Source organism: Motacilla alba, chromosome 7, assembly GCF_015832195.1.
Source record: "Motacilla alba alba isolate MOTALB_02 chromosome 7, Motacilla_alba_V1.0_pri, whole genome shotgun sequence".
In the NCBI taxonomy this organism is placed as follows: Eukaryota; Metazoa; Chordata; class Aves; order Passeriformes; family Motacillidae; genus Motacilla; species Motacilla alba.
The window spans coordinates 11,693,547-11,714,588 of record NC_052022.1 but is presented as its reverse complement, the minus strand read 5'-3'; the positions used below and the strand labels follow the sequence as shown (position 1 = coordinate 11,714,588).

At 42.3% G+C, this 21,042-nt stretch overlaps 1 protein-coding gene across 1 annotated transcript in view; it reads right to left on the bottom strand.

Moving 5' to 3' along the window:
• The window catches only part of TFCP2L1 (transcription factor CP2 like 1), a 35,350-nt gene that overhangs the window by 8,423 nt on the left and 5,885 nt on the right, over positions 1-21,042 (bottom strand). Inside the window, exons 3-12 of the mRNA XM_038142847.1 lie at positions 9,535-9,611; positions 7,859-7,964; positions 7,505-7,611; positions 6,755-6,907; positions 5,775-5,885; positions 3,964-4,055; positions 2,609-2,657; positions 2,419-2,512; positions 1,462-1,552; positions 791-891 (exon numbers count right to left, since the gene is read on the bottom strand). Coding sequence (XP_037998775.1) covers positions 791-891; positions 1,462-1,552; positions 2,419-2,512; positions 2,609-2,657; positions 3,964-4,055; positions 5,775-5,885; positions 6,755-6,907; positions 7,505-7,611; positions 7,859-7,964; positions 9,535-9,611 — 981 coding nt within the window. The remainder of the gene's footprint in view (positions 1-790; positions 892-1,461; positions 1,553-2,418; positions 2,513-2,608; positions 2,658-3,963; positions 4,056-5,774; positions 5,886-6,754; positions 6,908-7,504; positions 7,612-7,858; positions 7,965-9,534; positions 9,612-21,042) is intronic.

The window sequence follows — 21,042 nt, the reverse complement described above, 5'->3', positions numbered from 1 at the left end:
ATTAAAACAAACACAACTTTTACCCAGAGGAAAACATGGGGACTAATTACAACTTGCATCATGAGGCACTAAAACAGCCTTCTCATAAAGCTGCTCTTATTTTTTTGATAATCATCTTTTACTGATTTTTGAAGTTCAAAACAAAAAGAATTCAATCAAATAGTAAAATACATGCTATGTCACACAAAAGCAGTATTTTATTAGATACCATTCACTGATTCCATAGGCACAAACTAGAACATAAAATGTACAAGGTAACACCATGGATGACAGTATTGTTTTAGAAATCTAATCCAAATTATAGCTACCAGGTAGGAAAGCTGTGCCTGTTTATTACTAAATGCAAGATTTAAGGATAACTTGTTCTCATTTGTTTGGACATTGTGTCACGAGGGATGACAAATTTCCAAAAGCTTTGAACTTTCAAGAATTATAATCGCACTTTAAGACCTACCAACTTTCTATTTCCCTGAATTTTTTCAAACAAGACATAATCTAAAGAAATTAGATTATGGATGGAAGGGTGGTTTTTAATGCTGTCGTCCCTACTAAGAACTGAATGTAGATTTTGCTGTGGCAGTCTGCAGATAATTTATAAGCTGGGTCTGTCCCCCAGGCAGACAGTGCCATTTGCAATCTGTAGCTGTGAAACCATAGCCAAAGAGGAAAAACTGGGATAAACAGGACCCCTTCTAATACTAAGGACACCAAACTCTCCTGCACAGCAGCTCAGGCAGAAAGCAGCATTCTCACCAGTTAAGTGCTTAACAAAATCTATATAAGAACTTACCACAAAGACTGCCATCTCCATTTTCTCGTTTTTGGTGGAGATGGGACCTGTTTTGCTCTGGTTCCTGACAGACATAAATTGTCATCTTGGGCCTCACATTTCTATGGATTAACCAAAAACAGTAGTAAGTTATTTAGTACATCTGAAAGAGTTCCAAGTCAGCTATCAAACAGTAAGAGATGGAATCATTCAGGCCGTGCATAAGTAACAAACTAAGGGATAGTTCTGATGCTGCTGACTAGACAGCTCAGGATGTCTAGCAAGAGACCCCTAGGAGGAGATGCAGAGCACCTTAATCTTTTCAAGATCAGGTAAGAATAAACAGTTTACAGCACTTCCTAAGTTCATTATACCTGCCTCTACTGATTAAAATCCTGCTCAGCTGTAGAATTTATGAGCAGCACAGGGTAGCGTAGGCTGTGTATCTCATGAAATGGATGCAAGCTATCAGCTGGTAGCAAATAAACCACTAGAGATCCACATAATGCTGCTTTGTTTTGGCAGCATTTCTGAGCTGTGCTTGGATTTGAATATCATTTGATCTCCAGTCACCGAGAGAACCTCTCTGAAGTATTAAAAGGGAGTCTAAATACTACAGCTCCAGGATTAACTTCCAGTTAACACTGAAATTATCAATGGATCATAAAAAATAGGAAGGAAATAGTACAAACCTTCCTTTAATTGCATTAAAGAGCCGAATTCCATCAGCAGGCCCACAGATTTGAACAAAATCTTCTTTGGACATCTTCAGTAAGTCGGCACCTACATATTTCAAATTGATTTTTCTTCAGAAGTTAAGCAAATCTCAGCTTCCAAATAGAATGTATGGGCAGCAGAAAAGGGCAGGGGTAGAGGGCATAGAGAATCCACAAAGCTAAACCAGATCAATTTATACAGAGAAGTTGCAAATTCAGAGAGGTGTGCACTTTAAATCAATCACTGTGAAACAGAAAGCTGGAAGCTGCCAAAAGAACAGTGCTGCATTGGAAAATACTCCAGAGCCAACTCATAAACAAGCTAGGTATTTCACACTGGCCATTCAATGACCTGGTCTTCTGTAACTGTCACATTCAGAGTTATTTCATCATGTTGCAAGTCAGAGAGAGTCTCCACACAGTTTCAACTCCTCTAACAACTGCCCCTCCACCATCTTACTGGTGTGTACAACTTCTGAATGGGAGGGCACAGTGAAGGTGCCAGATGCTTCTTAAATGTGCACAGGGACAGGATGGGAGGCAGCAGACAGAAGATGCAATGCTGATTTGATACAAAAAAAAAAACCTTTTCACTGTCAGAATAGTTAAGTATTTGAAGAGGTTGTTTAGAGAGACTGTGGAATTTCCAGCCTTGGAGATATTCAAAGGCAAATGCACAAGGCCCTGGACTTGCTTCCAAGTTGCACTTCATGAACTTAGGAAGTCCTTTCCATCTTAACTTATTTCCTTCCATTTTTACTTACTCTGTAGGTGTACAAACTGTTTTGACAAATGGTAACTAATCTAAAAACCAAAGAACAACCACACTGGATCAGACCAAGGATCCCATCAAAAGTGGCCAGCAGCAGATGCTACATGAGCTGCACTTACAGAAGAGAAAAAAACCAGAATTTTTGGACTGTTTAAACTCACCCGAAAAACTTGAGAAGAGTCTACAGAATGGAGAGAACCTATTACGATGAAGCCACTGCTGGGCATCTTGAATAGAAGCAGAAGGAAGGAGATGCTACATTGCAAAAAGAATAAGAAGGTCTTGAAATGAACTGTTCACCAGTGTCCTAAAAGAGAAAAGCACCACATTAACATGATCTCAAGTACTTACATCATTGCTGGGAGGCAGGAGCTCCATTTGGTGGGTTGGAGAACTGTTGCTAAAAGAAATTATATAAAGTTGGAAGAGAAAAAAAACACATTATTTTAAATTTTACATTGCAGTGTCCATCCTCTTCCCCCTCCTCTATTTGACTCAACTTTCACAAGTTACATCCAACTTGGCTTTTTTTGTCTATCAGATCTTTAAAAAAGTATTCAAAATTTGGAACAAGAATAAAAAAAACCTCACGCTATCTACCTGAGTAGAGAAAAACTCAGGTTTACTGACCTCAATCAAACTTTTCCATATGGTTGATTCACTAATGTGACATCACCTAAGCAAGAAAATTGTAACTTACAGGGTGGCTGAACTTGAAATTTCTATGAGCCAGAAATATCCTAACTAAATCCACTGTCTAATAATAATTCTTTACAAAAATTGAATAAAGGACCTTATAATTCAACCCTGGTGTTATCTTAAACATAGTCAAGTGCCATAAATCATGCAAAACCACATTTCTAGTAAATTCTCCTAAACACATAGACAGGACTCCTAAACACATCAGGGATTTTACCAAAGGAAAAAAATTACTCAGCAGATCTCTACTAACACAAAATTTTGTAATTTCACTGTTTGTTCTTTTTCATTGTCTGAGGGGGTTAATTGAAAATTAGTGATACAACATGGATTAATACAACATGGTAATTAAGTTGTGTGGGAAGGCAATAAAGATGGCAGAGTCCTACCAAAAGAAAAAGGCCTATACCAAATTCCTAAGGGGAAGCATGTAGCAGGGAGGACTGATAAGTACTGAGGGACACTGCTGCACCTGACAGCAGTTACCATCTTCAGCATTTCAGAATCACCTCATTATGATAGCTATTTAATGAATTAAACATGTCTTCATTAGTCCTTTGTTCTGAAATGGCATCTCAAAACCCAGGCTGTTTTGCCCCAAACAGGATTTCTTTACATGTCATTCACCCAGGAATTCAGCACCCCAAACTACCTCAAGACAGAAAGCAAGGAAGAAACACCACCTCTGAAGAGGTGCTGAAAGCCTCTAACACACTTATGAGAAGATACTGGGGTTGGTGGTAGAGGGCATGGTGTGTCCTCACCAGGAGTTGCCCTGAGGCCCTCTGATGCTCACCTTCCAGCCACCACATAAAGAGTGCATGTACAAACAGTACTCTGCATTACAGGGAATTCCTGGATGCAAGGTCTTAAAGGCTTTTGGAAAATACTTTCTGCTTGCCAGAAAGGAGGGAGGTCCTTAAGATCATCTTGCAGGGTATGAAATGCATGGACACACACAGGCTACCATATCAACAGGAAAGATAAAGCATGTATTTGTTACATACCCATCTCCGAGGTTGAAGCTGTTGGGAGAACTGTTGTAGCTTGGAGATGGAGCATTGTTCATTTGATAAGGCACATCTGGCCAGGGAGAGCACTGTTGGAAGAAAGGCAGTGGGGAAACTTTCATAAGGATGGAAATAAAGGATTTGACTCTCCTCTAATACCACATTCATGCTGTTGCCACGCCACTAACTTCAGCTCATCACTCCTGCTGGGAGGAGGAGACGGGCCATGGATTTTCTACACTGCTCTCCAAGTGGGCTGTCAGGGGGCCAAGATTGATTCCAGTTGTGCATTCCACATTTCTTTCTCCCATTTCACAAAGCCTGTCCCCAAATAACACTGGGCCAAAGTGTGCACAGCTGTAAGTCAGAGCAACGCCAGTAAGTCAACTCAGACTGAAGGCAGCAATGATACAGAAATACCCCTGGTCTGAATTATAAATCCCTAATTAAATCCAGGCAAGAGTGACAAAAATGCTCCTGTGGCATTGCTTCAGGTTTATACCAGCAAAAGAACAGAATCTGAACCAGCCTGCTGAAACCTCTGGCTAGTAGTCAAACAGCTCCAGTCATAAATGTGTACTAAGTGGAGAAAATTTAGGATAGACAGACACAAACCTACTAAAAGCCTTCACAAATACAGGTCAGACTACACATTCCATGACAGTAGTGTAAAACCAGAGTAACCCAGCCAGAAGTGGGTGACTCTGTCCTGAATTTAAGCCACAGTAATCAGCAGGAGAAATCTAGCCCTGCTGAATCCCCCACCACCAAGAGCTCAAGAAAATGCTCTGTAGTGGCCTTGTTTGCAACGATAAAAAGGCAGCAAGTGTAGCTTTAGAGCTTTATCATCTCCACAAACACTAGCAAATATTTTATAATCTCCACAAGCACTGGCAAATATTTAACTCTTTGGCAACCCATATTTCCCCATGCAATATGTCAAAGTGCATCAGAGCTCACAGGGAGAGTCTGGGACCTGCCAACTCAGTAGAATTAGGTCTGTCAATCAGAAAACATGCTGGTTGCTCCTGGCAACATGAGGAAAATAGAGTGGGAGAGACTGGATCTCACAAAGAGGAAGCTGATTTAAATTAAGAATAATTAACATCATTTTTGGAAGTCCAACAAGCTGCTCTAAAAAAGAACTAAATCAAATAAGTTATTCCCATAGGGAAACTGAACAACACTTTTAAATCCTTCTCTTGAGTCCTGCTGCTGACTAAGTCTACAGCCTATGGTAAGTTTATACAAACATCTTAGCAATGACAGGGAGGGGCAGAAACACATACAACTCTACACCAGATGCATCAGAATATAAGACATTCCTGGAGTACAACCCAGAATCTTGCATGTAACAACAGCTTCATAGAAAAACACAGAAAAACAGATTAATAATTTAATCAGACAGCCTATTCATCTGCTCAAGGGCCCCATCTTCAACATGAACTTTTGCCAATCAGTTCTGAAAAAAAAAAATACAGACAACTGTATTTTTATCCAACTGGCACCTGAGGGCCATGACAAGTGCCCAGGAGCACAGTGGTGAAAGTCCAGAAAGTTGTTGTTTTTGGGTTTTTTGGGTTTTCTTTTAAAGCCAGGTTTCTAAGGGTTAGTTTATACCCCAAGACAAACTTTGGCATCTTTCATAAATTTCAACAGTGAGTCGTTTTATAATTTCGCTTCACTCTCAGTTTCACTCAGATCTGAGCACACATGTCTCCACAAGACAATCTCCAGGGCTCAGATACTGTTTTCTTTTAAATTTATCTCCCAACATGATGTAGTATGATGTGTCTAGAACACTTTACCTCTGTGAGAATAGTTGTCTCGTAGGAAGGCTGATACTTCTCCTTCTCTTGGGTGGTCTTCTTTTCCATTTTTTCCCTGTCAGTCTTCTGTTTTCTGTCTGCTCCTTTAGGCTATAAGTACAAGCACAGGCTCTCCCTTATGCCAAGCATTACAAGTTTTGAGACAGAGGCCAACAGATTTATTTAATCTGTTCACAAAAGCCTCCTTAAGATTTATGGGAATTCTACATATGAAACAAGATCAGATCTGCATTTTCTAGACAAAAGAACTAATCAAGCAACCCGACTGTTTCTGTACATCCACCACTGATGCCTACTGCAATTCTGAAACAGGGTGACCACAGCCCTGAGATGTGATTCCAACTATTTCAGTCCATAAGCTATGCACCTCAAGTAGTATTTGTACCATTTTTCCAGAAACAGGAAAGACACTGTCCACAGGAACACAACTGGAGCAGCAGATCCCTTGAGAAAACAGGCCCATGGAGAGTTTGTTGTTAAGTAGCTATAGGTCTGCCATGCCCAGATTAGGAGCTTCAAAGATGCTTGTTCTCTGAATCTTTTTCTCCTGCTGGTATCACAGAGACAAACTGTGCTCCAACAACAACAACAAGGTATTTAAGATCTCCACAATAAAATTTTATTCTTCATAGAGGGTTCCAACAAAGAAACTGAAGACGCCCTAATGTCTTGATTGCCTAGGAGCATCAAAACACACTGGATAACCCAAATATGTCAGTATTTTCGCAGTGTTTGAGGTACAACAGACTGGCACAAGTCTTGGTGCAACATTTCAACTAGAATTGCTGTGTAGGTCTGTGCTTATACCACTATGTGCACAGGAGTCCTGTTTAAGATCTTAAGCATACCCAGTTAAAAGTATTTTCTTTTACTCCAATATTTGCATCGCTCCTATACCACCTGAAATCTTTGCATTAAGCATTAATCTAGCTGATGACAAAGCCAAAACTACCTCATACCTTGAACACTTTGATCTGGCAGCTTGCAGAATGCAAGTGTTCTGTGTATTCACCATTTTCATTCTGCTTAAAGGTGTCGATTTGCACCCGGAAGGGCACCCCTTTCTCTCCTCCATGTTTCCGTGGAGTAAATTCTGTGCTGATGCAATGTACCTGGCAAAACAGAAACTGTGCTCATCTCTTGAGACAGCTGGAACCTGTGCTCATCTGAATTTCAGATACTGCCGGAACATGAGGTTTTGGCTCTTCACAGAAAACTAAGAGAGGCAGAAGAGTTCATATGTTTTTATTTTTGTTCCTCTCAACAAAATAATCAGGAGAACAAGCAATTCAGAAAGAAATAGGGCATCAGGAAAAGCATCCTTTGATTTAAGTAAATCCCTCATTCAGATTAAAAACAGATCGTTGATGATCAGAATACGAAATAGTCATGAAAGAGGAAAACAAGGAAAACTAACAGGTTATGAACCGTTTCTTTGAAACAAAACCTATGCTTAGAAAACAATACCAGTGTCTGAATACTTTTTAAAAGAAAATCCTGGCAGTAGCAGGTACTACTCCAACATTAACAAGTAGTCAGCAAATTGATTTAGCGAGTATTCTACAAGTTAATTACACATGATTATCACGAATTAGTAATTATCATTACCATCCTTCTCTCTTGTTCATGTACTGGCTATTTTGTCTCCCCACATCTTTAAAAGATATCTAACCACTGTATTTACCACAGAAATATGACTTATCTCTTACCTGAATGAATGCTGAAGCCCTCTTTGACGGATCCCAGAGAAATTCAACAGTGTTCAACTGGGTTGGGCTAGCCCTGGGATCCAAGATACCAACTGACAGCGGGATATCTGTAGAAGAAAACCCCTAAAATTTTAAAAATATTAAATTGAAGAAGAGAAAGCATTTCCATACAATCAGAACATGCATGTGAAAGCGAAGCCACCAAAGACATCTCTACTTGGGACCTATAGCGCTAGATTTCCTTCCCTCCCAAAGACACACAGGATTCTTAAAAAACCTAAACACACATGCAGACACTCCACACACCACTCATCTTCCCAGCAGCGCAGAGGTGGCACAATGAAATAGTCTCACCTATATCAAGGATGCGGTCCCCAGGCCGACTCCACCTCCAGCCCTCGAGCTGCTGATGCTCTGTGTACTGCAGACGGCGGTCGTGGAAAACTACACGAATTATACTCTGTTAAAAAAAGACAGCAGTATGAACAATGGGATCCAGACTCCTCTCTCAAGGTGACTTTGGTTTTCCAGAGTAGAAGCAAAAGCTGATCTGTTAGGCTTCTCACCCCCACTGATGAGGAGAGTGGAAGGGTCCACCTAAGAGACCCATCACCAAGTGTATCAAATTCCTAAGGGACCCCTGAGAGAGAAACACACTTCCCCCTTCACAGGGCCCATCTTACAGGAGTAACACAGCCCTGTACAGCTTTCTGGGATTCACTCTGGAAGCACTATAGCAATGTCCACCTAATCTCAGGTGTCATGGCATGTAAACATCACTATTTTGCCTCAACACCCAAAAAGGCTCATATGGGGGTAATATTTAATGTGTCTGTACCATGTCCCAACCCCAGTATATCCCATTCTGATTCGCAAATGTGGAAGCCAGCTCACCTGTCCCTGCCCCGGTGGAGCTGGCATGTCCAGACCTTGTCAGTGGGAATTCAACTTTATTCCAGCCATTAAGAGCCAGTCATTGGATTTGCCCCAGAGTAGTTAAACAAGGGTAGGTAGAGTAGAAAAGCATCTGCAGCAGCAGGCTGGTCTGCAATGGTGCAGCCATGCCAATAACTGGAAAAAGGCTGGAATAAGGGCAATCCCCAGGGCAGACAAGTCCTAAGGTACTCTTAACTAAAATGTTCTTTTGTATATTCACAGTGCTATACTTACATGAGTTAATGACCCCTAACATCCCAGTTTCTCAAGCCCACACTCTTGCTGGGGACTTCTGTATCAAGTGAGTGAGCAACTTTTGCCAGTGAACCTGAGAAATGCCCAAATCAAAACCCAGCTTCAAGATGCAAACAAGCCACAGTGGGAACACCTGCAAAATTAGAATCCCAATCCACATACTACCTGAAATGGGCCAAAAGACAAATAGGGAATGGCCTAAACTTGGACAAGATTTGAAATCTGAATTGGAATACTAATTTTGCAACTAGTTCCCACTTCTCAAAGGAGATCCTGAAGCAGAAAGCCAAGAATTGAAGGTTGGATCCAGAACCAGGGTCCAGACCAATGTTTTTGAATTTTAAGTGTTTTGGCAGTGGAGGAAACAACAGGAAGAAGTCCTCCAAACCAAATGATCAAGTTCTATATGTTCATCATTATGTTCATTACCAAAGTAAACTGGAGCTATACAGAATCTGCCTGGCAGAACTATGTAAACGCCCGGGCCCTCCATTTGTCACGTAACAACCCAGGCATGTTGCTGTGATTCAGCAGGGAGACAAGTCTGCCTCTCCACAGCTTTGACCATGTTCACCACTGAACTTTGGGATTCCCCTGAATCCAATATTCATAGTGAAACTCTGGGGTCAGGATCACAAACAGAATAAAGGTTGCCCTGAAGCCCTGCAAAGTCAAGCTGCATAGTCCCATGAAACTAGCACTCAACAACTCCATCACCCCTGCTTCCATTAAAAACAATGGCAAAGCATTTTCCATTGTCTCAGTGGGAGCAAGGTCAGGCCCTTCATTAAAGGCTGTATGTAGTAGCAGGAAGAAAAGAAATCTATGTTTCTCCTTACCTTTACATATTTTGTGTTTAAATCTTGAAACTCTCCCAATTTCCTATTCTCAAGTAGACGGATTTCATAAGACTGACCTAGAGTTTAAGGAAACATTTCCAAGGTGTTTAATATGTTGTAGCAATGAGAGTCATGCTGGCATTTATGTGGCTGATAAAGCATACGTTTGATCAGGGAAAGCTTATTTTTGCTAACAGAATGCATTTGCCCCAGTAATCGACAGGCATTAAAGCACAGCAGAAATCTGAGGGGAAGGCTTGCCTTTTGGCAGCTCAAAGCTCTCCATTAGGGCATCAATTATAGCTGTCTTCTGAGGCTGCTATGGTTTTCTGGTCACCCTCCAGAAAGTCACCAAGGTGCTTGAGGCAGTTGTCCCCCCATGCCACATGGCTGTAACAGCACTGCCTCTGTCTGTCCCTTCTGCTGAAGCAATTCTGCCAAAGCAATGGTTGTGTGAAGAGGTGCTGGCACAACAGGTCCAGGAACAATTCTGCAGAGGATGGCAACTGGGGAAAAGCTTGCCATCTTCAAGGAGCAGTCAGGCCTGTAAGGTGTTTTGGCGAACCACAAAAAAACGTTTCATAAGGCATGGAAAGTTGCTGCCAAGGGCTTAAATATTCCTCCAGACGTGTGCGGAGGCAGCAATGGGTATTACAGCACGTGCAAGGAGCAGTTCCAGGAAGGGAATACACACTCCACCACCCCACCACCACCCTCACATAAGGAATTTAGTCTATTCAACAGAATTCAGCTAACTGGTTTATGAAATGACATCTCTTCGAGGCTGACTGCAGACAATGGAGACTGATGTCTCAATATCTTATGCGCAGAAATTACTAAGACAGTACAAAAGCACATTGTACTACACCGAGTCTTTACGATAAGCCTGCAACCAGTACCAAGGCAGGATAGGATCATTAGGATTAATCGAGCATATGTGTACCTTATAGCTAGCTTTTCTTGTTCATCTTGCTATCCTCCCTTTTCCTGAAAAATGCACAGGGTATGACAAGGCAGGCACCAAGGAGGGGATCAGTTTGGTTTTTCTGGCTCAACCAGTCTCTCTGCAGAACTGGCCCTGCAGAAACCTGCAAAGCAGATTTATCTCCCTCTAAGTAGCTTCTACCAGCAGAGACAAAAATGCTGAATTTTTGGATCTGGACTTAGAACTGAAAGACTAATGACAGCAGATGTGTCAGAGAGGCAGACCACCTTTTGAGAATCCCACCCGCATGGGTACAGACCATATCCACAGAGCACAGAGATAACTGTGCTTATTCAGCTGGCTGGCAGATAGGAAAAGGGAAAAAAAGGAAGGACAAAAGAGGCCATATTGAAGCCCCAAATGTTTGCACAACAGCCCTACCGATGTTAGTAGGAGTTCTGCAAACAGGAATGACCCTTGAATCCAGCAAGTGACTGAGGGCATGGGGAGAGCAGAGAATAAATCATATGAAGTACCAAAATAACCATGGCAACATGCCCGGCACATAAGTAAAACAAAATTTACAACAGTGACCTGCCTTTGAAGACTACTAGACAGCAGAAGTGTATTTTGTAAACCACCATTCTGAAATTGAGGTCTTCCACACTTAAACTCACAAGACTTGCTAATGTTCCCATTGACAAATGTTAATATTGTTCACCTGGCAAATTTTAGAGCTACATACATCATCAATTCTGTTATATTAGCATAAAAAAGATCAAGGTCAGGTTAAAAAAAATGGGTTTTCTCCCAGAATCATAGAAAAGACCCTTGAGACCATCAAGTCCAACCATTAACCTAGGAATGCCAGGTTCACCACTAAAACACGTCCCTAAGTGCCACAACTGCTGTACTATGTACTTGTATGTGCTCTACGTGTTTATCTATGTTGCACAAATTGGCTGCTCAGTGGTTCAGTCTGGAGATACACTTCACCAACCATAGAGCGATTCAGCTCATCATCTTGAACCCATTCACACAGCCAAGTATCTCTTGCACTTACAGTTCATTCCCATGCAGATATGAGCCTAATTAATCAGTACAGAATATGAATTTATGTTTTGAAAGCAAGAGACAGTAAAATACATCTGTGACTGTACTCAGGGGTAACAAGGACAGCAAAATGTAGTGGCATGAGCTGTGCTATGGAGGAAGGCAATGGTCAAACCAGAAGCATTGTCAGCCATTCAGCAAGTATCTCAGGAATGAGCAGGTTTTTGGGACACCCTTGCGCACTGATACACTCTCGCTCTTTGGTCAGCCTGATCTGCTTATCTTCAGTTACCATGAGACAAAAGAAAATAACAGGCCTAAAAGCATCATCCATATTCCTTTCAAACTAGCATCAAGCACTCAAAAATTCTGCAGCATGCCATCTCTGACCCCCTTGCAGGGGATAGGGGCAGAATTGCAGCCTGGAAGGCAGTGGGCACCACACATCTCCACCTGACAGGAGTGAGTCACCTCAGAGGGAGTCAGAAACAGATCCTGCAGACCAGTGAAAAAGAAACTGCAGTGTAGACAGAGTTAATATTAAACAGAAAGCCAAAGAGGAAATAACATGCTTTGATGAAAGATATATGGGTCATCTGATGGAAGCCCTGGAATGCAGTTTATGCCATGAAAAACCTCAATCAAAATGGTATTTTATGCTAACTGCTTTCCCCTTGAACTCTGAATGTTTAACTTGAGTTGCTACATGATTATCAAACAAGACTGCTCCCAGCCAAGCTTCAGAAAACATGAGGGTATTTTCCCCTCTCTGTGAAACTCTGTCAGTGAGAATTTGGTCCCAATTCCTCAAAGTTCCCTTACATATCTATCTTCTGGTAGTGGTTTTTAATTTATTCTCCTTAAAGCTTTCCAGTAAATTCATTGCTTTGTGGCTTATGGTACCCAGAATTTATTAGCATGGACAGCATTCAGATACTTGTACTTTTATAGCACCAAACTGCTTGGATTATACTGTTTCCTTGGAAAATACCTTCCAAACCTTGTTCACCCTGTATTTTCCACCATTGCTACCAGCAAAACTAATGAAATGGTGAATTATAATCTCAGCCCTGCAATTATGACTATAGAGAAAAAAGGCTCTAAAGAATGACCACTTGGATGTTGGAAAACAAAATCCCTTTGTAAAATAAAGGGAATAATAGCAATCTAACCTGAAGGAAGATGAACTCCCCCTGGCGTCAAAGAGGGCAAAGAAGTCACACAAGGCTCTGATACACAGATCATTTATGAATGCTGGGTCGCTGACTCACCAGCACGAGCAGGCACACACTGACAGTTTCCTGCTAAAACTAAATCAGTAACAGATCATTCTTAGTCAGGTGTCCAAACTGTAAAGAAACATGTCTGTAAGCGTGACTAAAGAATCTGCATTTCCAGTTCCCAAGTTAAGACTACAACTAACTAAGCCCAAAACAAAGCTGAAATACAGAGATCCCCCATACTGAGCTTTTTCACGTGTCTCAGATGGAAACACAGATTGATACAGGTCAGACTACAACTTTCCAAGTCAGTATGTGGTGGTAAAGCTGGAGACAGGAGCAGAGGATACCAGTGCAGAGACTACAATGATTTGACTGAATAGCCCAGGTCAGGTATAATACTGGCGAAGCACTTCTGTCACCACCTGAAAAGAAGGGGACACTTTGCAAGCAATCCCCAGCACAGCTGATGCTGCAGCAGCCTCCTGCATGACTCTATGACCCAGTTCTCCCCTCACTCACCACAATCCTTCTTCCCTACCTCAGGCAGAGAACAGGACAGTAATAATATTCAGAAAACCACAGCACATTCCTGAGATGCAGTTTGTCTCCCAACTTCACTGAAAGCTTCAGGGATACCAATAAAAACCTGGGCAAGTGACAATATACTGTAATTTCTATTTTAAACAGACATTCTCTGGGCAAAAGCAAATTCATGTAATCTCCTAGGCTAGAATTTAAGCAACTCACTTTACAAAGGAGTACCCAGTAAAATAGTAACCACCCAGGTCCAGAGAGTTCCTGGTTCATAATTCACGAAGCAATTCCACCTATCTGAAGGAGGATTTACAGACTGCTTACTTTTTTAAACTTGCATTGTCTTTGATAATTAGCACACATTAAATGTGGGCACGGCCACTTAATGTGGGGCCAGTAGAATTTTAAGTCAAGCACTTAGTACAGAAGAAAAATAATTCAGTTCAACACAGGAATGATTTCACCTGCTCAAAAGGTACAAGTAAACAGCTTACTGATTTCCATGGAATTTAGACAGCCATAGAAATTTTAGGTAATTTCTGAATAAAAAAGATTATCACTATTTCAAGCTCAAAGTTACATTTTGTTCAAATGTCATTTTACTACACAACCACAATATCCTGTTTGCTTTTCTTTGTTTTGGTGTTGCATTTCAAAGGCCACTTGCACTATGCATTTTGTGGTTTTCTGCACAATACACCGATACAATACATTAATTTCCAATTAGGATGTTGATGTTCCAGGCTGATATGACTCAGGCCTTAATCTAACAAAGCAGGCTTTCCAGAAATTAATTAAACCCTAAACTTTGAATAAGCAATATCCCCAACAAAAGTCTGTGGAAAAGGGAAAAAAGACTCCAAAAAACAACAGAGTGTCCTCTTTCACAGAATGGATCCACACAGCACTAGACAGAACCAGGCCGGAAACTGTTTGATTATTAAGCCAAGCCAATAAAAATTCCATTTAGCAACTTTATATGGACATCCTAAAGAGCGCACAGATAAAGGCAAAGGAATGCTGACAGTCAAACGCACCATGCAGAAGGAGGGGGAGGGAAAAAAAACCCCAAGCATTTATCATACCAAACCAAAGCATATCCAGCAGGCAGGAGGATCACCTTTGGAACAGCCAAACACAACTATTAAGGGCATCAGGCATACACAAAGACTTTTCTGACAAGAAAGATTAATGAACCCTCAGGATAAACAGACAAGAGTGGCAGAGCTGGCACGTGAACTTGCATGCTTGATGACACACACCTTTTTAGCCAGTCACAAGCTAAAATAAAAATTAGCATAAGACTTTCTCAAGTGTCCCATGTGTGGACACTCTGCAGGACAAGAAGCAAAAGCAGAACCCTCAATCCCTGAACCACAAATGACAGTGAGATATTCTGCAGTTGCTTACTGTAGCCTCATTTGACAAGACGCTGTAGATGTTTATCCAGTGGATATTTTGAATTCACCAGCTACACAATAGGCCACCCTGGAAGTTCCCACTATGCTAGGAACATGGAAATCCTGCAAAGGAGGACAAGCTGTGGGCCAAGAAATGCAAAAGGAACACTAGAGTCATTCTAACACGGCAGGCCCATCTTGCCCCACATCCCATCTTCAACACAGTGGCCAGAGATGCAGCAGGGTCAGTAAAGCCAGCCTTTTCTTCCTTACCATATCTTCTCAATTTCTGGTATTCAGTGTCCAGATTGCATCTACTTTGAGCTGCCCAGCCATGACCAATGTTCATTAACTCTTTTGTGTGGTCTCCTTCTGAATTTGCTTGAACTGTGGCACTCAGAACCACAATTTACACATGCCTTGCTTTAGCACCGATAGTCTGGGCCTTCATCTGCCTCCTGCCTCTCCTCTTGCACAAAGCCCCCTTAGGTCCACCATGTTTTGGTACCCAGGAGTTCAACACTGAGGATTCCTGCTCTGCTTGCCCCTACCATCAGGGCAGCAGTGCTACAGGAGGAACACAGCACAGCAATTCAACTCCTAATTCTATCACCACACCACAGAGCTTCACCATCATAAGGTCCCTTTTATGTTTTTCCTCCTTTTACAATGTGCCCCCAACTCCAGGGGGTTTTCCTTGCCTCCTTCTTCTACTTCCCTACCTCTTTCTTGTGGGAAAGCCAAAGAGCTGTCTCAGAGCCAAGTTTGCTGCAGGAAAACTTCACTGCTCATTTACTATATGAACATTTTTCTGAGTCCTACTCTCCACAGACTTTTGAAGATGGTCTATTTTACAGTGGTGACACTTCATAGCTAACAGGCACTAACAGAAATACTCCTCATTCACAATGGTTTCCACTCAAGAGAGGGAGGTGCATTTAAACCCCCAAAGAATACAGTCTCACTTTGAATCAAGGACTCAAAACAAGCCAGTTGACACAAAAACACTTCTAGTTGCTAACTTCACTGTGTGCACTTGGGTTTCTTTTGCACAGGTTTCCACTTGATCTCACCTAAGCTAAACCATGTTATAAATTTTGATTTTTAATACAAATTAATCCGTAAAAAATGTATGGACCTCCAATGGAAAGCTGTAAAAATACCTACCCTGCGAAAATAATCTCTTCCTGTATTTCCACTTCTTTAGCATGTACTTGAAACACCCAGGATTATCTCAGTCACATCTGTCCAGCTCAGAAAACCTCAACCCTCTCTGGGTAAGTAAAAAATACAGGCTTTTTCTGGTTTCAACCTGTTTTAAGTCAATTTGGACAACAGGTTTTATAGCTTTGAAGGAGTAGCTTTGTGTGTAATATTTACTTGAGTTTCAGATAACTAAAATGAAAGGTCCTGGGTGAGGGTGCTGACGAGGGACGCAGAAGAGCTGAGTATGACTCCTGATGCCACCTAGGAGCTCCCTTAGATGCCCTCAGGTTAAGTTCCTTCCTTCAGGACATTTCTGCAATAGGAAACTGGGAGAAGCCAGTCCCAGTCCCACTCCCACCCGTGGCTGCTCAATCAGGCTGCTACCACAGGGCAGGGAAGGACACAGGATCTCAACGTACCTTCCACACCAGTCAGGAACATGGCACCAAGCTGGGACAGGAGGAATTCCACTGCTTGCTGTCTAGTTTCAGGGACACATAATAAATGTTTCATAGGAAGCAAACAAGAGAAAAAAAGGTGCTTTTTTTCCCCTACCTCTTTAGCCAAAAAAAGTATATTCTCTTATAAAAATGTATATTATTCCTAATAATATACATTATTATCAGGCCAAACTTACAGTATTTCTCAAGCTTCTTACTGCTACCTAAAATGTGATCTTTTAAGGCACAAATTAGGGGAGGCTAATTGGAAAACTTCTACATCATCTCACACTGACAGTAACATTCACACAAACATCAAATCCTGTAAAATCAAGGCAAAAAATTCTCTCTCATAATTAAAGGACTCTCAAATAGATATGGATAATGAGGTAAAGTAAAAAAATTATGTGGAATATCAGGAAAAAAATCTTCCCAGCATTTTCATACTTCTTACCACACTCTGAGGAACTTCTGAGCACTCCCTTTTTTCACAGATATTGAAGATTTATGGGGGAACAAAATGCAGTCTAGGGGCTTCCAGTAGGATTTGTGCACAGGCTACAATCCAGCAAGCTCACAATCCCGTTTGAATTTCATCCAGATGTTAGCAACAGAAGAAAGGATTACAAAAAGAATAGAAAACAGCCTCTTGGTTAAAAGACAACTGAGATTCTAGCTTCCTCGGGACAACAGAAGTCAGATGCTCTACTTACACAGAGGTGCCCTGTCATCTGAAGCAAGATTCATAGTGAGCTTTGGGATGGTGTGGTTTGGAGACAGGGTTGTTTATCCTGGGCTGCCAAGTGAAGACAGAGCTGCCAAACATATGGGGAAATTGCTTCTAGCACAATTAATGGCTTCAGCTGAGACACCAGAACCTACTCAGAGCTGTTTTCAAAGTCAGGCAGGAGACAAATTCCTTCTCCAAAGATGAAGTGCACCAAAAGAACCAAAAACACCAAAAGCCCCTTTCAAATATGGGAAAGACAAATTAGCATTGTCAGCCATTTCATTTTTTAAACCATCCAAACCAAGAACATAGTGGAAAGGGGTCAAGGAGCAGTATGGCATCCCATAACAATTAGGGAAAAGGGTGCACGGGTGGGTGGGCAGGAACCAGGGAGCAGCTGGTATGCACAGTGTCAATGGCACAAAGCCACTGTTGAGCCTGTGATCTCAGGCAAGGGTGGCACATTTGTCCACATGGGAGAAGCCACCAGCAGCAGAGCTCCTACACATGTCCAGGGCCTGGTCAGTGATGGCAGTCACTGCTAGGAAAAGAGGTAGCTCCTAGCACGGGACAAAGCAAAAATATCCCCATAAACAGAGCTATAATTAAACCAGAAGCACAGCCAGCCAGAGCTGGTCACTCAGCTTTCTCTACACTCCATTTAGGCAAATAAAGAATTGTTCCAGGAAAAGTATGAACATCCAGGCAGTTGTGACCCCATAAAAATTCAATTACGTAGGAGTTAACGTCAATATAAAACAGCTTTTTTCATTTACTGTAAATCTCAGAGTTTAAAACTGGGTTGTCTTGCTGTAGATTAGGCAACCAAACTTGAGCTTTAGACTTTTTAAAGGAGGCAAAGGTTCTCTTCTGCCTCCTGCTGTAAGCAATTTCATTTCCTACCCAAACAATTAGGCATCTACTCCAAAGCATCCTCTTGCCCAGTGCTTCCTGCACCTTTCTCTGGAGAAGCAACCAGAGCACATCTGCAGTTGAGCTGAGGCAGGACAATACCCAACAGATTTTACATGCAGCACCATTTTAAATGTACCAGTTTATGCATACATATCTTGAACCTGGATATATACCTTGGCAACCTGGGGTTGAAATTTGGGCTTTTGTTTAGGTGTGACCCAGACTCAAGTCCATCATTAGGTTTATGAAGCACCACTTGCTAATGCACCTCAACAGCAACACTCCCAAAATCACAAGTTCTCTCAGGTATTAGTGATTTTCCTTCATGGCCTAGGTTTTTGGCTTGCTTGTCCTCTGAACCATCTAGGACTGGCACTAAGGCTGACTCCTGGAAGACACCATAAAGCAGGGGTGTCCAGCCTTCCAAACCCTAGCCAGCTGCACACTAAAGTCTTTGCACAGCCAAGAACCACAAGTCACACACTGCAGATCGGGAGAGCTGAACGGAGCCCAAGAAAACTTTACAGGCAGATGACTGCAAGTTACTCTGAAGTACCACTGGGACACTGGGCTGGATCTCTCACACAGCTCTCAGTGACCCTCTGCCACCAAACTTAGCCTCCCTCTATTTGAAGTAATTAACATATAAAGTTCTGAGCCAGCCCAACACTGGTCATGAAACAAAATCATGACTTGAACAGCTCACAGTACACATGTGGTTCTGGCACTACAAGCTGATTCCCTTGGGCAATGACTTTCAGGTTTTTGTGATTTTTGACATTTTGGTTTTTACAATAATGACTTTATTCCTCAAATTTATTAACATTCAGATCTACTGTACACAGTGCTCGTTTCCTCCACATTCCTTCTGCTGCCATTTCTGGAACCACCTTTCATTGCGTCCAATTCTGTCTGTGTTTGAAACTGGTTTCAACCAGCCATGTTCAAACCACACCCCATTATGACTGCAGACCATGGAATATGCACTGCATCAAGCCATCTTGCTGAAGCAGTGGTTTGTAATATGGTTGCTGGTTGATTGTGTGTTTGAAAATCCCTATCCACAAGAGACACTGAAAGAGTGCTAAAAGGCAGGCTAGTTCCAGAAATGTTAGAATGTTTGTGCTGCAGACTTTTGGACAGTGTAGTTCTGTTGACAGATGTGATCCCTGACCAAAGGAGAAATGCCAGCAGCAACTTCCAGTGCAAGGACAGCACCTTTACCAGTCTCATGGACTGAAGGTGGAGTGGTATTGAGACACCATACTAATAAGCCTGTACTTTGTCCCATCAGATGAGTAATCCTCCTGAGATCCAGTAAAGACCTATTAATGAAGGAACTGCCCTAAGGATCAACAAACTAATACTGTGTTCAATTTGGCTCCAGTTTCCCAAGGAATGTGGGAAGGCAGGAGAGGAAAGAGATTGGGACTGACAAGTGTAATGAGTCAGTCTTTGGAAACCAAGCTACAGATTTGACTCTAGTTACCTCATTTACAGGCTGGTTCTAGAGTTGTGGCCAGAGAGCACTCATGGTTTCAAACTGGAGCAGACAAACTTGGGACTCTGCCACTGCTGAATGTCCCCAAGTCAACTTAACAGCTAAGCTCACTCTTATGCTCTCACACAAATCCTTCCCCTGCCCCTTTGTGCAAACACTCCTCTCTGGTTTCCAGCTCCAGAGTTCTCTCAGCCTCCATCCTTGGGGAGAGTCCAGGCCAAAGACACCTTCCTCCTCAACACCACTGACCACCCTCTAGGTCTATCCTGCAAGGAGCAAGAGAAGCCATTATGCTTCACAAGTCTGGAGCCTTCTCCCACCTGCACACACACAGAGACACTGGAATGTCCTCCTTCCCAGCCCATATGAAGTCTTTTCAGATCACATGTGAAACTCTCCACTGATTGCTCTTCTATCTCTGCTATGCAACTTGGCCTTCAATTTGCTCCGCAGTACTTCCAGCTTTCCACAGCTCACAGGTCAGGTTTGACAGAGCTTTCTTCCATGCAGTTCTGCATATGGACATTCCTGAGCTGGTCCACTCACCACCACTGAACCAGTCACGTGTGGAGAATGTGTTTCAGGGCAGGAAGCAGAGCTGCTTCACAGTGACACAAGGTCATAACTGAGTGCTGAACAGCTAAAGCTGAGAAGGAACATTTGAACAGCAAGCAGCAAGAATCCCCCAGCAAGGAGAAAATCCCAAAGCCCTTACTCACAATTTGAGAAAGCAACCACACTGGATATGAATTGCTTTGCTGGTGCTGCTGGGACAGCCACTGACTTTGTACCTACCTTACAACAAGCCAGCCATGACTGACACACAGGCAGGGCAGAGGGACATTCATTAATGAAGTTACCCATTTGCTAAAGTAATCCATCACAACACTCAAGAAGGGAAGTTTTATGTAACAGTGCTTGGCCAATCCATGATAAACACAGAGGGAGGTTAAGGTGCAAGAGGTGTCCCTTTGCTTACAGCCAGCACAAGCTGATAAGGTATAAGGAATGGTCTTAAATTGCTTCATGAGATGTGGCATTGCAGCTGGGTCACAGTGCTTTGGAGTCAGCCAGTTCTTCTCCATGCCACAAGCATTGGTTCCAGAAACCTCAGCTGCCTCGAGGTCCCCTTCACACACCTCTTCAAGCTCATAGAACATAACTCTACTAAGGGGATTCATTTTCTGACAGAGCCTTGAAATCCTCATCCCTTTTTAACCCATGGCAACGTTCTCACCAATAGCCCACTGACAGAAACCAGACACCCCAGCTTCCCAACTCGGCCCCTCTGCACAGCTCCTGCCAGCCCCATCTCTGCTTTGCTCCTCCAGGCCTGCCCAGATTCAAGCTCTTCTGTAGTCTGCAAAGACACATCTCACCCTGAGGGATGAAAGATAGAGGATATCCAAGAAATGACAATGAAGCAGGAAGCACTGTCAGGATGTAGCAGTAGACAACTCCTTGCAATAGTAAGCAGGACAAAGCCTACCACAACATATAAAGCAAACTATATAAAAGGCAGTAACAGTCTTACTTTGCAAAGGAAAATAAGGATTGCTCCAGTCACAGAGTTTTTTTAAA